Source organism: Notechis scutatus, chromosome 2 (genome assembly GCF_049901735.1).
Source record: "Notechis scutatus isolate UNSWTSFEM ecotype Mainland chromosome 2, rNotScu1.2, whole genome shotgun sequence".
Classification (NCBI taxonomy): domain Eukaryota; kingdom Metazoa; phylum Chordata; class Lepidosauria; order Squamata; family Elapidae; genus Notechis; species Notechis scutatus.
The window spans coordinates 162,827,474-162,843,722 of NC_142010.1; the positions used below are offsets into that span (position 1 = coordinate 162,827,474).

General features: G+C 41.7%; 1 protein-coding gene across 1 annotated transcript in view; it reads right to left on the bottom strand.

The window, feature by feature from the left end:
* The window catches only part of LOC113417205 (calsequestrin-2), a 58,860-nt gene that overhangs the window by 27,987 nt on the left and 14,624 nt on the right, over positions 1-16,249 (bottom strand). Inside the window, exons 2-5 of the mRNA XM_026675461.2 lie at positions 7,986-8,070; positions 7,340-7,440; positions 6,551-6,662; positions 3,747-3,820 (exon numbers count right to left, since the gene is read on the bottom strand). Of these exons, the coding sequence (XP_026531246.1) occupies positions 3,747-3,820; positions 6,551-6,662; positions 7,340-7,440; positions 7,986-8,070 (372 nt within the window). The remainder of the gene's footprint in view (positions 1-3,746; positions 3,821-6,550; positions 6,663-7,339; positions 7,441-7,985; positions 8,071-16,249) is intronic.

Below are 16,249 nucleotides of genomic sequence, written 5' to 3' on the forward strand. Positions count from 1 at the left end.
ATTTATTTTGTTGAAAAGTATGGTATATTGTAGACTTACAATAGTAATTTCTATTTCTGAAAAATACATTTTAAATACTTAGAATACATCATAAAACAGCATAACAGAGTTGGAAGGGACCTTGGAGATCCTCTAGTCCAGGGGTCACCAACCTTTTGGACCTCAGGGACCACCAAACTCATAATTTTAAATCCCAGGGACCACTAACCGGTTCTGTGGACATGGATGTCAGCCTTCAAGATCTTCTACTATTGCTTTGCATCTTTTGGCTGCCATAAGTAACGGGGGAAGGAGGGGGTAAAGTCTGGGAAGTGAGCTGGAGGTGTTACATTCTAGTGTTGTATAAAATGAGGAGGGGGAGTATAAATTCCTGCTTAGGTTTCTATTTCTCGCTTAGCTTTCTTTTCTCTGCGCAGCTGCAAACCTTTATCAAAATATGCCAAGGTCAACGGACAGAGGCCTCATCACCACCTGAAGATGTCCACATGATCATATTCACAACTTTTAATTGGAAGAATCATTTGAACTATTGGGGGTGGGAACATTTCCATCACTTTGTATATGTGATTTGCGAGCCTAATTTCTCAGATTCAGAATTCTATGGTTGCTACCACTTCAAATTCAGTAAAATATATCTTTTCTCTAATCTAAGGAGTCTAAGTATTTCTTTCTTGAATTTTGAATGGAGCACCACCTGACAATGGCCTAATTTGTGGGTATGGCTTGGTGGTCATGTGACTGGCTGGGCATGGCTTGTATGTAAATATTATAAATATTTGTATAAATATTGAATTTTTTTATAAAAAAAGAGCAACTTTTACCCAAAATCAGGCAAGGCAGGCAGGCAGATTGAGTTGCTCACAGAATCATTCAGTGATCTATCTATCTGCCATTGGCTAGCTCAGTCTCTCAAATTTGCTTGCCATGAGTCTGCACCGAATAATAGAACCTTCACTCCTAAGGGAGGTTCAGCTGTGCTTAAAGACAGAGCTGAAGAACTAAAGACTAGTTAGAAAGCAAGAAATCCAACCATTTCCTGCTTCCTAGCTAATCTAAATCTCCCGGCACAGCAGAACAGATGATGGTCAGAAAAAGGAAAAATAGCAATTTAGCAGGCAACTTTGCCGGGTAAGGAGTGAGTGGGTGGGTAGGGTTCCCGCGGGCCATGTGGGCGGTGCAGCTGTGTGTTTCTGCGCAGCCTGGATTTGGGGGGGGGGCTCTGGTGGGGGGAGATTTCTCTGCGGCCCACCAAATTTTCTCACGGCTCACCAGTTGGCGACCACTGCTCTAGTCAAACAGGAGCCAACTCTCTACTCAAACAGGAGACCCCATAATACTTCAGACAAAGGTCTGTCCAATCTCTTCTTAAAAACCTCCAATGATGGAGCACCATAACTTTTGAAGGCTTCCACTGAATAATTGTTTTCCGCTCTCAGGAAATTTCTCCTTATTTCTAGGTTGATTCTCTCCTAGCTTAGTTTTCATCCATTGTTTCTTGTCTTGACAATATTGATTATTGATATTATTGATCAATATTATATGAATATTTTTCAAATGTTAAACGTATTTCATGTGATTTTTAAGTTTAAATTCCATGTCATCAACAAAGCTGTTTTGAAAGTTAGAAAGTAAAAATATAGTTGCACTAGCATATAATGCTCAACTTATAATTTGTATCTTATAAACAAACAAGCATAAGGTTTTTTTATATATTTTGTTAAGAAACTTTATATTCTATGACACTAGAAATAGTATTTCTAAAAGCATGATGCTACAATAGCAGCCTAACTTCAGGAAATAAGTTTGGTGGTGAACATACATAATATATTTTTCTTCAATTTTCTCCACAACAAAAACGCTATGAGATAGGTTGGGCTGAAAAAGAATGACTGGCCCAGCTAGCTTTCATGCCTAAGGTGGAACTAGAACTCACAGTGACCATATATGGCTGAAGTTATAATCAAACATAACCCTTGGTTATGTAGCTCCCCTCCCCTTAGTTTTAATGAACTCAGCAATAAGATGTATTTCATGGAAGAGAGTTTCAGAGGAAAAAAGAAATGGGTGAGACTTCCTAGAGAAAGAAATGTTAAAAAACAGCTGTAAATAATTCCAGTGAGGAAAAGAAGAAGATAGCAGACAAAGTCAGTATGATTGCACAAAAACAATGAAAATCTGGGAACAGAAAAGGACACATACGAAATATGCCAAGAGGTCCAGTTGAACCAGAATAGTTATGTTCTTTCTCCTCACCATAATTCAATTTCTGGCATAGTCCATCTACCAAAACAACCAAAAAAGTACCTTATTCTAGCTATAAGGCTGACTGAAATGGTTCTAAATACCGTATTTGCCGGCGTATAAGACGACTTTTTGCCCTGAAAAACATGCCTCCAAGTGGGGGGTCGTCTTATACGCCGGGAGGACTCCGACTCCCACTTGAGCTTGAGTTGCAGCCGGGAGGAGGCTGGGGGAGCGTGTGTGTGTGTGTGTGTGTGTGTGTGTGTGTGTGTGTGTGTGTGGCGGGTGTCACTCGCCACGCGCTGCGCAACCTTTCCCCTCTTCCTTCCTTAGCGGTGTGGGGAGGAGAGGATTCAAGATCCTCACGTGCGGCGTACTTTTCTTTTCTTTTTTTCTTTTTGCACGCAGGTTTTGCATGCGGGCGGCTGTAGGTTAAGGATGGGGAGCCCCGGGTGGGTTATCAGGTTTTACGGTGCTTCCAACATGTGCGAACGGTGGGAGAGCGGAGAAGAGAGCGAGCGGCGCCCGCTGTGTGAAATCCTGCCGTCAAAGCAACAGTGGGGAGGCAGGGTATAAATTTACCAGGTTAATGTAGCAATGGTGATTAATGCCCAGAACATTGTTTGCGGGTATTGGGGTGTGTGTGTGTGTGTGGTGGTGGTGGTTTGGAGAGGTTGTCCTTTGAATGCGGAAAAGTAGGTGTGACCTTGTGTAGGAAAATAAAGAGATCCTTTTAGCGTGTTTGGCTTCTTTGCCTCCCCTCGTTCGTTTTGATATGGAGATAATGGCCTTGGGCGGAGGGGAAGAAAACTGTAGCTGGATCATTTCAAATTTCACTTACTCTCCTGCCTCACTTCAATATGTCTGAGCGACTCCAGATACTGGAAGACTTTTTGAATGAAAGTGTTACCTCCATTTTTTTTTTTAAAGAGGGCCACTTGGGAAAAAAAGATTCTAAGGAATTCCTTGTTTCTTGATTAAAGAGAAGGCATTTTCAGTGTCCGGGTTTTTGTGTGTGTGTGTGTGTGTGTGTGTGTGTGTGTGTGTGGAGAGAGAGAGAGAGAGAGAGAGAGAGAGAGAGAGAGAGAGAGATCAGCTGTATTGAGAAGAGAACATTTCCTGTGTTCTCATTTTATTTACAACATATTTTACGCTTAATGGTAAGCAATGAAAAATATTTTTAAAACTCATTTCTAAACTCCATAGCTATTTGCATATTCTTGGTTCAAAATTGGATTAGCTCATTTCAAAATTGTCCAAAGCAGAAAAGTGCGTCAAAAAAAAAGAAGTGCAAAAGTGGAAGGTGTGTGGAAGAGGGGTAGTCTTATACGGCGAGTATATAACAAACTCTATATTTTGAGTGGAAATGTTGGGGGGTCGTCTTATACGCCCAGTCGTCTTATACGCCGGCAAATACGGTAATCAGAATCATACAATGCACCTAGAGCTTGAAGACTACCACTTTCTCAATCACCAGATCAGCATGGGAATCTTTGTGTCCTTACCCCTTTGTCAAATGTGGCAAAGAACCTGACATAAGGCTGGAAGTGTTCAGCTGCCTCTTCAAATGCTTTGTAATCTGAGAAGGAGGAAAAAGGAAAAAGAATGACATTTTATTTGTTTAAATTAAGATCAATACAATATTTGGTATCACTCTAGCCCATACACTAGCCATCACTCATTGTGAAATATTGTCAAAAATATTATGTACAGGTAAATCATATCAAAATGGTTTATTATAAGTAATACAGGCCTCAAAATATTTGGGTGAATATTTGAGTGAATAGTTAATGGAGCTTTGGGATAATTTTTCATACATCAGGACTATAGTGGCTGAAGATAGGATACTAAATTGATTTATTTATTATTTTTATAAATAACCCAAGACAGCAAACATATCCAACACACTTTCCATCTCCTATTTTCTCTACAATAGCCCTGTGAGATGAGTTGGGTTGAAGGAGACTGGTCCAAGTCACCCAGCTGGCTTTCAAGGCTAAGATGGGACTAGATAGAAATCATGGTCTCCTGGTTTCAAGTCTGGTGTCTTAACCACTAGACCAAACAATCTCATATACATATTTTATGTGGTGAAAAAGCATTATAAATTTAAATAAAGGGTAGGAAAAATAAATTACAGTAATATCATATGTTCTTTGCTATAAGTTTCTATGATTAATCTCTTAGTTCAAGGATTTTATTGAATGAAGTTATATTGTACTAATGAGGCCACACTTGGAATACTGCATCCAATTCTGGCCACCATGATACAAGAAAGAAGTTGAGACCAGGGGCAAAAGTGCAGGGAAGAGCAACTAAGGTGATAAGGGACTGCAGGATAAATTCCACAGCTAAGGGATCTAGGTATGCCTAGCCTAATGAAGAGAAGAATTAGGGGTCACATGATAGTTGTCTTCTGGTACACAGGAGGCTGCCAATGAGAAATGGGGGGTTGACTTATTCTCCAAAGCTCCTGCTCAGTCAGTATCTTTCATCTAGTGGGTCCCTGAGTCATTCTGCTTTGGGTTCCCTTTTTTAAAAAAAACCAAAAAACTTAAATTGCATTTCCAATCTAGTGGAGAGGATCACACTTCAGTATGGTTTTTTTTTTAATATTGCCACACAGAAAGTACCTCATTTCTAATTCAGTGTATACAGAATCACAGTGTCAGAGACCTAAATAAGATTGGAGTACATGTAGTCCTCAACATGATCACAATTGAGCGGAAAAAAATTATGTTGTTAAGTGAGGCATTTGTGAAGTGAGTTTTGCCCCATTTTACAACTTTTCTTGCCACCATTGTTAAGTGAATCACTGCAGTTAATAAGTTAGCAACTTGGTTGTTAAGTGAATCTGGCTTCCTCCTTGACTTTCCTTGTCAGAAGGTTGCAAAAGGTGATCACATGACCCCGGGATACAGCTATAGTCTTAAGTATGAACCAGTTGCCAACCACCTGAACTTTGATCACATCATCATGGGGATGCTGCAAAGGTCGTAACTGTGAAAAACGGGCATGTCACATTTTTCAGTGCCATTGTAACTTTAAACAGTCACTAAACAAACTGTTGTAAGTCGAGGACTACCTGTAGATGTAACATAGCACATTGCCTTGTAATGCAAGGAGCCGTTCAAATCTTGGATGAGTGTGTTGAGGATTGGAAAAGGACAGAAAATACATACCTACTTTGAACATCTATACCAGAGGTGGGTATTCAGCAGGTTCTGACCAGTTCTGGAGAACCGGTAGCGGAAATTTTGAGTAGTTTGGAGAACCGGCAACTACCACCTCCGATTGGAGAGTTCACAGCCTCCTTCCCCTGCCACGCCCACCAAGCCACGCCCACAGAACCGGTAGTAAAAAAGTTTGAATCCCACCACTGATCTAAACTATTCTACGCAGGGCTACACACAGCGCATGTTGTAAAGAATGTACACATGTTTTAAGAAACATATCAATTCATTTCAACCAAAGAAAAAAAATGATATTGCTTTCCAGGTCCCTTCAGATTTCATCATGACTGGTCTTTGGAAAGCATAAGTGTTCCCACAAAGGCATGATATTTAATTGAAATGGATAAAATGTTTAAGATATACATGATTGTTAATATTAATGATTAGATTATGGTATATTAGCGAATTTTTTTGTGAAATGAGAGATTTGAAGTAGAAGAAGGAGGAACATCGTAATGAAATAATGAGCTATAATATGTGAGGTGGGGGAGGAATAACTATAAAAGTATGTGATCTAACTGAAAAGTAATGTGTTAGATGTTTAAGATATAAATGAATATCAATATTAATGAATAGATTTGTATTATTTTTGATAATATAGTATAATTTTAGAATGTACCAGACAGAATCCCAATGTAAGTTATGTGTTTTATATTAAGTATTATAAATATAGGGGAAGGAGATAAAGGCATCATACTCCATTTAGTGTACAGGAGAAGTTTTTCTTCTTTTTTAAAGAAGAAAAATAAATGGATGGTTGGAAATAGAACAGACAAAGAATAATAAATATTATGACTCGAATTGAGAGGAGATCAATAAAATAAAATTGAGAAAATTTAGAAGTGAGGAGAAGTTATATAGAAAATTGAAAATGTTAATAAGATATGAAATGGTATGTAAAATGAATATGAATTTGAATTTGTGTCTGTACCAAGAGTTATAACCCGGGACTAAGCAACTTTTAGAAAAGAGATTTTTTATGCTTTTATGTTTTGTGTTTTTGTGTATCTATGTTTTGTATGTCTTTAAAAATTAATAAAATTTGAAAAAAAAATTCATCATGACTTAGAACACACGTTCTGAATCTTCTCCTTTGAAGTAGCCAATAAGTTTGATCTCCTCCTCCATGTGGTCAAAGGCTTGAAGTTCCAGTTTGTTGTTGATGATCTCTACAGGATCTTCCATCAGCTGTCAGGAAGAAAGAATTTTGACAAGAACAACTTAATATAAAGGCAGTTATGGAAAACGTCATGCTGAATCCAAGGACAATCATCGAAAATTGTAGCTCAGTGTTTATGTCACATGACTGTTTCTGTCACAGAAACTTAAAAAAAAACGTCACTATCATAGCATAATGAGGGTCAGTGGCTCAGATGGTTTGTACCTTATATATTCACAGATAAATCTACGTGACTAAGCTGACCCTCAATATTTTGTATGCTTTAAAGAGGAGGCAATTTTTGCCAGAAGGTAATTTTGTCATTTAAAAAGTGGGCTTGACTATTCATTTGGGGAATCTATAAAAATAGACTCTACTGGAATGGACAATCCTTGAAATACTGAATCCTTGAAAAATTGAAATGCTAGAACTTCTGTTTTAAACAAATGAAATCGAGAGGCTGAAGTTGATCTTCCTCATGAATTTATTGGTAAAATTAGGTTGGGCCCATCTAAAAGTAGTACTTTGAGAATTATTCTTTATAATAGATAGCATTAGTTTTGAATGGAAATAATGTTTGTTTCTTTAACTTAAAATATATGATTTGCATTCCACTATATTATTTGTGTTCCTTGGCAAAAGAACATCCCTGTAACTAGAATTAATGATAATATATTATTTCTACTGGAAAACAGGATGAACCTACATCCAATAGGAATTCAACCAAGACATCTGCTGACATTTGCCCATCAAACTCTATTACATGATCCTCCTTAAAGACGTATAGGCTTCCTTCTTCATCCAAACCTAGAAAGATGACAAAAATGCAAATAAATACATATACAGATCAGTGCTGCAATGTGAGTGAAGGATAACACAAGTTATTTTTCCTACATAAGATACAATTAAATATTTTAACTCACTTTGGGTTCTGAAAAAACTTACTCATAGAATACATAGTATTGCTGAATAAGATCTGGAGTGCAAATCCAGATGGCCACTAGAAAGAAGCAGTTAGATAAGCAGACATCTCTTTGCTGAGATTTAGTGATCATCTAGATGGTTGCAGTGAAAAAGTAGATTTGTTGCTGCTGTATAATCAGAACTATTTTTTTTGCATAAGTAAGTTTGAATTCAGCCAGTGTTTTAGAGCAAAAGCTTGTGCCACAATCACACTGGCTTCATTGGTACACTTATATTTTAAGCCTGCAGTTCCTAAGTTAACAGAAATGCATAAAATATAGTAAGCACAATGCTGGCTATCCTGCAAACACTGGCTTGGTTTGGGTCATGAAAACATGGTGCTGGAATTTCTCACCACCTTTGAAGAATGAAAAGTGGATCATACTTACCTAGTTTTTTTGCAAGCTTTGCATCTTTCTTAGAATCCAGTAATCCAAAAGCAATGCCTTTCTCCTCTAGGACCTGTGCAGCAAGCTAAAGAAAGACCCAGAAAAATCATAAGTCCAGAAGGACTGTGAAAGGGTCTAGAACAATAGTGAGTAGAAGTATGACTCAAATGAATGCAGTTCCAACCTCCATTCCACTCTATAAGAACCCTAACTCCAGAAATTACACTTTCCCAGTGTTGAGTCTTTTAACCCATAAATGTAAATACACTTAGGTTGTTTGAGGATTTTTGGAAGGTCTTTGTTTCCAGTTCTATATTAATTCATTTCCTTCTTTGTCTATTTCCCGAAACTATTCTATATCAATTTTGAGAATAGTCAGAGGAAGAACTTCTAACATTAGGAGTACTCGGTGTGGTGCTCACAGAGACCACCTGTCATACTATTAGAAATAATCATCTATTTCATTTTTTAAAAGAACAAATAGCATTTTTAAATTTAGAAACATTAAATGGGAAGCCAGCATGCTATAAAATTTGAGTCTGGAAAGCAATGTTTTATGTGAGTGTCCACAATCAGAGATGGTATTCAGCAGGTTCTGACCAGTGCTGGAGAACCAGTAGCAGAAATTTTGAATAGTTCAGAGAACCGGCAAATACCACCTGACTGGCCCTGCCCCCATCTATTCTCTGCCTCCAGAGTCCCAGCTGATCGTCTGGGTCTTTTGTTGCCCTGCATAGGAGAACGGAGCTGGAAAGCAGGTTAATGGGGTGGGGGGGGGAATGGGATTTTGCAGTAACCTTCCCCCAGGAGTGGGGAAGGAATGGGGATTTTGCAGTATCCTTCCCCTGCCATGCCCACCAAGCCACACCCACCAAGCCACACCACACCTATCAAGCCATGCTACGCTCACCAAGCTACGCCCACAGAACTGTTAGTAAAAAAAAATTGAATCCCACCATTGTCCACAATCATATCAACTATTTTGAGATTATTTGTAACATGATCTCAAAATATCAGATCTGATCATCAACTCTAAAGATAGGAGACCCATGTTGTAGACACTATCAAACAGCTGATTAAAGAGAGTACTTTAGGTGTAGTTTGAAACCTGCTTCATAAACCAGCAAGATATCTTTTCTCAACCTGGCCCTCATTACTTTCCTTCAAGCTTGCTGCCAGCTGCCATGGAAATGGGGAGACAGTGAGCAATGGGCATTTGGGAAAGGAAGCGTGCAGGTGGTATGAGAGTGGAACTGCTGACAACCGATGGAAGGATTGGACTCAGAGAGGTCAGCTTGGGTTGTTTAAAATCTTCAAGGCCAGCCATTCTGACAATGTCATATATGAGGGCAATGCAGAGCACTTGGACCAGAGATGTTCCCAACATCTTCCTGGCCAATAGTTGGATTCCGTCTGAAGAACTACTGGGGGGTTGACGCTGGGCTCTGGAGTGATTTTCAGTTTATCTTTTTCACGCTGTTTTCTTCAGACCTTCAGTTCTTTCTTAGTAAAAGTATCTTGTCTCTGAATCTACGGAGTCCAGGGTTTTCTTTCCTAGGAATTGATCAGAGACAGCCCTGCCATCTATTTTATATAACTGTAAATTTTGAATGGCACTAATTCTAGCACATTGTAATGCTCTCCTCACAGCAGTTCTGGAGGACCGATACAAAAAAGTCCCCTTTGGACAAGGGTCCATTGAAACCACAGCTCATATTCTTTTTTTATGTATTTTTTATTTTATTTTTAAATATAAATCAAAATCATTATATAAAGAGTGAGGTATCTGGGTATCATAAATAATAATAGTAATAATATTTGTTACATTAATTATACTTGTGTAGTTATGGTGTTATTATACTTATTATATCATTGTTTAATTGTTCAGTATTTTATGCGCCATTCTAATAACAATCAAAATTTTGTTTAAGTGTACATAATAATACTATCTTTCAACATCTAATCTTTATGTCTAGCTGTTACTTTTAGTATGTTATATAAAAATATATATAATAATATTCCCCCTGAATCTTGTATCTACCTCTAAATATTAATAATATTTGTTATATTAATCATACTTATGTAATTATGGTGTTATTATACATATTTGTATTAGAATATGTTCCTTCATTGTTTAGTTGTTCAGTGTTTTGGTATGCCATTCTAATAACAATCACAATATTATTTAGATATTCATAATGATACCATCTTGCAACATCTAATCTTTACATCTAGCTATTACTTTTAGCATATTATATAATAATATTTCCCCTTAATCTTATTTCTACCTCTAATTCTAGCTTTCAATAAAAACCAATCTTATATTAAACAGCATTCCCTTTCTAACCATCATCTCTTGTTCGCATTAGTATTTCAATTCTTGTTCATTTTTTGGCTTGTCTCCCAAACTCTTCCCTTGGGTCTGCCCAAGCCCCTATCTTCTCTTTAAAAAAGTGTATTTCTTTTTGTCCAATCCCATTTTTTGATGTCTTAATATATATTGTCCCTGATTTGGTTCATAAGTCTTCATTGTCTTCTCCTTCTCTTCTTGTTCTTATTGCTTTATCTGATCTGTTTTTTCTTCTGGCCTTTCTTTTATTTCCTCTGTTTCCTGCATTTTCTGATCTTTATTTGTTGTCCCTTGTTGATCATTTCTGATTTCATCAGAATGCCCCGCATTAAGTGTTTTATCTCCCTGTGATTCTTTGTCAACATATCATAAATACTTTGAAGCATCAGCACCATTTCTTTTTGAAATCCAGTCACCTCCCACTGTGACATCAAACTGGAAGTCCCACAGCTCATATCCTATGATATTGTTCCCTTTATAAGGATTCATGGACTCATTTTATAACTTCTTACCTGGTAAAATATGCAGGAAATTCTGTTCTCTTTTATTTACAGCTATTACTATCAGATCAGCATGATATAGCTTCTTTGAATATAGCTAAATTCTGCTCTACTGTCTGTAAAATTAGGCAGATTTGGCCATCTATCGATGATCTCACCACTAACTATAATGTACTATTAATTCTTGTTCTGCTCTATTTTTTATTTTATTTTATTTTATTATTTTAATGTTTTAGTTTTTAAATCTGGTCTGTGACTATAATAAAAAAATTGATTGATCTGTTCTTGTAGCTGTCTTACATTGCTGATTTATGCTCAGTTTGTGTCAATGTTCACAGCAAAGTTTTCTCATATGTAGTGTTTTCAAGCAACGAGTGCTGTATCTTGTACATATGTCCTAATTCTTTTTTCCTTGAATGAAATACCTTACATTTTCCCCTTTAAAAGCTATTTTGCAATTCAGATTATTTTACAGCACCACACAAAGATTTTTAGAGTTTAAGAGTCTTCAGTTTAGAAAAGCCTCAAAATGGAAAAAAAATGTATAAGAAACATGTCTAAATGAATCCACGAAACTACCATAAGTACTTAAAACAAGCACTGTAAAGGGTTTATCTGGAAACAGAGGTACTTTCCCTTGTCCTTGCATTGAATTGTGTCATAATATCTAAGGTGAGAGTTTTCCTCTCAACAAAAATAGGGCACAAAACCTTTGGGAAACAGTGACCGCGCAGACCCAGCACTTCCATTTTATGGTGACCTATTATGTGTAAATTAATCTATACATAAATTAAACATAAATTATTATGATGGTCACAGCAAACACTCTTTTCCAACAACCCAAGAGATGGCTCTACACATGGACATCACCAGACAGTCAACACAGAAATCAGATTGACTATGTGCTCTGCAGCCAAAGATGTAGAAGCTCTATACCAGGGGTGGGCAAACTACGGGCCGCGGGCCACATCCGGCCCGTTGGTCTGTCCAATGCGGCCCGCCCCTGAAAAAAATTGCTGCCATTGGTCTGTCCAATCTGGCCCACCCCTGAAAAAATCGCTGGGCATGGCGTATTGCCCTGTGCCGCGTGACCCCCAAAGCTGCAAAACAGTGCGGAGCGATCTAGGGGTAGGAAAGAAAAGAAATTTGCAAAGGCCTCGGCTGGGAGTTCGAAATCACCTTCGAGTGCGACCTCTCCGAAGGTGAGTCCCCGCCGATCCCCCTTTTTTTTCCAGGGCTTCCAGGCTTAAACTTTGCAAAGGCAAAGCTTGCAGGCTGGAGCGTCTTCCCGCCGAGGAGCGGGAAGGGTTCCACCCGGCGGGTGGGCGGGCTGCTTGGAGCCACCTAAAGCTAGGCCACTGCTGGTGGAGCCTTGCCCTGCCTTGGTGCCCCATTTCCCGCCTCGGCGGTCCTGCTCGGGTGGCACTTTAAAAGCCTGCTCCCAGCACCCGAGCAACTTCCCAGCAACTTTCTGCTTCGTTTTAACTCGCGGGCACTCGTGCCTGGCCCGAGCCGCGCGGCGGAGGGAAGCCGGCGGGCGGGCGGGCAGGCGGGCTGCTTGGAGGAGGCGACCGGCGGCACTCCGGGCTTCCCCTCCGCCGTGCGGCTCGGCGAGGCGCAGCGCCCGCGAGTTAAAAGCCAAGTTGCTGGGAAGTTGCTCGGTTTCGGGCTTCAGGCTTAAACTTTGCAAAGGCAAAGTTTGCAGGCTGGAGCGTCTTCCCGCCGAGGAGCAGGAAGGGTTCCGCCCGGCAGGCAGGGTGGGCTGCTTTGAGCGGGCTGCCGTGCGGCTCGGGGCGAGGCACGAGCGCCCGCAAGTTAAGCGAAGCCAAAAGTTGCTGGGAAGTTGCTCAGATTTCCAGGGCTTCCAGACTTAAACTTTGCTCGGGCGGCACTTTAAAAGCCTGCTCCCAGCACCCGAGCAACTTCCCAGCAACTTTCAGCTTCCTTTTAACTCGCGGGCGCTCACGCCTGGCCCCAAGCCGCGCGGCGGAGGGGAAGCCTGGCGGGCAGGCGGGCGGACTGCTTGGAGGAGGCTCCGGGCTTCCCCTCCGCCAGGCACGAGCACCTGCGAGTTAAAAGGAAGCCGAAAGTTGCTGGGAAGTTGCTTGGGTTTCCCGGGCTTCCAGGCTTAAACTTTGCAAAGGCAAAGTTTGCAGGCTGGAGCGTCTTCCCACCGAGCAGCAGGAAGGGTTCCGCCCAGCGGGCGGGCGGGCTGCTTAAACTTTGCTCGGGCGGCACTTTAAAAGCCTGCTCCCAGCACCCGAGCAACTTCCCAGCAACTTTCGGCTTCCTTTTAATTCGCGAGCACCCGCAAGTTAAAGCAAAGCCAAAAGTTGCTGGGAAGTTGCTCAGATTTCCAGGGCTTCCAGGCTTAAACTTTGCTCGGGCGGCACTTTAAAAGCCTGCTCCCAGCACCCGAGCAACTTCCCAGCAACTTTCGGCTTCCTTTTAACTCGCGGGCACTCGCACCTGGCCCCAAGCCGCACGGCGGAGGGGAAGCCCGGCGGGCAGGCGGGCGGACTGCTTGGAGGAGGCTCTGGGCTACCCCTCCACCAGGCAAGAGTGCCTGCAAGTTAAAAGGAAGCCGAAAGTTGCTGGGAAGTTTTTTGGGTTTCTGGGGCTTCCAGTCTTAAACTTTGCAAAGGCAAAGTTTGCAGGCTGGAGCGTCTTCCCGCCAAGCAGCAGGAAGGGTTCCACCCGGCGGGCGGGCGGGCTGCTTAAGCTTTGCTCGGGCGGCACTTTAAAAGCCTGCTCCCAGCACCCGAGCAACTTCCCAGCAACTTTCGGCTTCCTTTTAATTCGCGGGCGCTTGCGCCTGGCCCCGAGCCGTGCGGCAGAGGAGAAGCCTGGTGGGCAGGCAGGCTGCTTGGTGGAGGCGACCGGCGGTGCTCCGGCAGCAGCAACAGGCAGTTTCGCCCGGGCTCCGCTCAGGTGTCCGGCTGGGGCTGTCAGGAGTTGCTACCGCCGGCGCAGCTCCGTGCGGCTCCAGTCCCGCGTTGCCTTGGGAAGGAAAAGGCAAAACCAGGAGTCGCTGAGCCTGAGCCTCCGGTGCCGCTGCTCCCGTTGCAAAGCACCGCCACGGCTCTTCCTTTTGCCTTTCCTTCCCGAGGCAACGCGGGACTGGAGCGCGCGAGCCGCGTCGGCGGTAGCAACTCCTGACTCAGGGGGCCTCCGAGGGGAGGGGAGCCTCCGAGGGGAGGGGAAGGAGGAGAAGAGGGGGGAAGGGTGGGGGGCGATTACCAAAAATCTTGTGCTGACCCGGCCCGTCTGTCAAATTTTAAAGTCAATGCGGCCCCCGACCCAAAAAGTTTGCCCACCCCTGCTCTATACTGTCAGTAAAAACAAGACCAGGAGCTGACTGTGACTCAGATCAGGGGTCGCCAACCTTTTGGACCTCAGGGACCACCAAACTCATAATTTTATATCCCAGGGACCACTAACTGGTTCTGTGGGCATGGCCTAATTTGTGGGTGTGGCTTGGTGGTCATGTGACTGGCTGGGCATGGCTTGTATGTAAATATTATAAATATTTATATAAATACTGAATTTTTTTATAAAAAAAGAGCAACTTTTACCCAAAATCAGGCAAAGCAGGCAGGCAGATTGAGTTGCTCACAGAATCATTCAGTGATCTATCTATCTGCCATTGGCTAGCTCAGTCTCTCAAATTTGCTTGCCATGAGTCTGCACCGAATAATAGAACCTTCACTCCTAAGGGAGGTTCGGCTGTGCTTAAAGGCAGAGCTGAAGATCTAAAGACTAGTTAGAAAGCAAGAAATCCAACCATTTCCTGCTTCCTAGCTAATCTAAATCTCCCGGCACAGCAGAACAGATGATGGTCAGAAAAAGGAAAAATAGCAATTTAGCAGGCAAGTTTGCTGGGTAAGGAGTGAGTGGGCGGGAGGGTTCCCGCGGGCCATGTGGGCGGCACAGCCTTGTGTTTCTGCGCACCCTGGATTAATTGCTTTGGGGGGTGGGTGATCTGGGGATGAGATTTCTCTGCGGCCCACCAAAATTTTCTCACGGCCCACCAGTGGGCTGCAGCCCACCGGTTGGTGACCACTGACTCAGATCATGAGCTTTTCATTGCAATATTTAGGCTTAAATTGAAGAAAGTAGGGAAAAGGCTGAACGCCAAAGAATTGAAGCCTTTGAACTATGCTGCTAGAGAAGACTCCTGCGAGTCCCTTGGACTGCAAGGCAATGAAACCAATCAGTCCTAGAGGAAATCAATCCTGACTGCTCTTTAGAAAGCCAGATCCTGAAGATGAAACTCAAATACTTTGGCCACCTAATGAGAAGAATGGTCTCGCTGGAGAAGAGCCTAATGCTGGGAAAGATTGAGGGCAATAAAAGAAGGAGATGACAGAGAATGAGGTGGCTGGATGGAGTCACTGATGCAGTCGCGTGAGGTTAAATGGACTCTGGGGGATGGTAGAGGACAAGAAGACCTGGAGAAACATTGTCCATGAGGTCGCGATGGGTCAGACATGATTTCACAACTAAGAACAACAACAATTATGTGTAAAAAGAAGAAAACTGTGAGCCTGAAGGCCACTTTGGTAACAACTCTAGCAGTACAAATTCCTTTCCCATGCATATCTCCTTAAAATTATTGAAATGTCATTCAGCAGCTTAGCTCCTGTTTAAGTGCTGTTGCTTTAAAACTATGCTATAAATAACCTGAACCCAGGAAAGTACCAGGAGATTAAAGGGGGTAAGAATCATCAAACTTAATTTCTCTCTACTGCTATTGAATTAGTCTACAGTATTACTTTCATAGGCAATACTGGAATCCAAACTTTTCTTAAAATTTTACTTGGGAAGATAACACTTTAAAAAAAGTATATTATTCCAGAAAGACATAATAGAATAAGTAGTGAATTGCATTGCCTAGAGAACTCCATGCCCTCAATTATACTATATAAAATGGAATGTGTAAGAGAATGTATGACCTATTATGTTTTAGACTTTATGTTAAAGTATATATGAAAGGTTATGAAAGTATTGTGAGGTTACTGCCATATAATGGTTTGTATTTTTAGAATGGAAAGAACTCTGCACCACAGATATAAATATCTATTCAAAGATATTTGAAGGTCACATGCCATTCTAATTTGCTGCCTTAGTTTTGCCATGAGGTGAATAAACCATATATTAAGATTTTTATCCACCCTGTGAGGGATCACCAGTGGTGGTATTCAGCTGGTTCACACCAGTTTGGGAGAACTGATAGCAACAATTTGGCCTGGGTCGCCAAACCGGTAACGACTTCTTTCTGGCCATGCCCCTAACATGGTCACCTGGTCGCTGCTCGCTCTCCTCTTTTGGCTACTCGATGCTCGCCCCGCCCACCCCGCCCTATATATGTTACCTTCACCATGTGGCCCACCTCGCCATTTGCCTTGCCAATG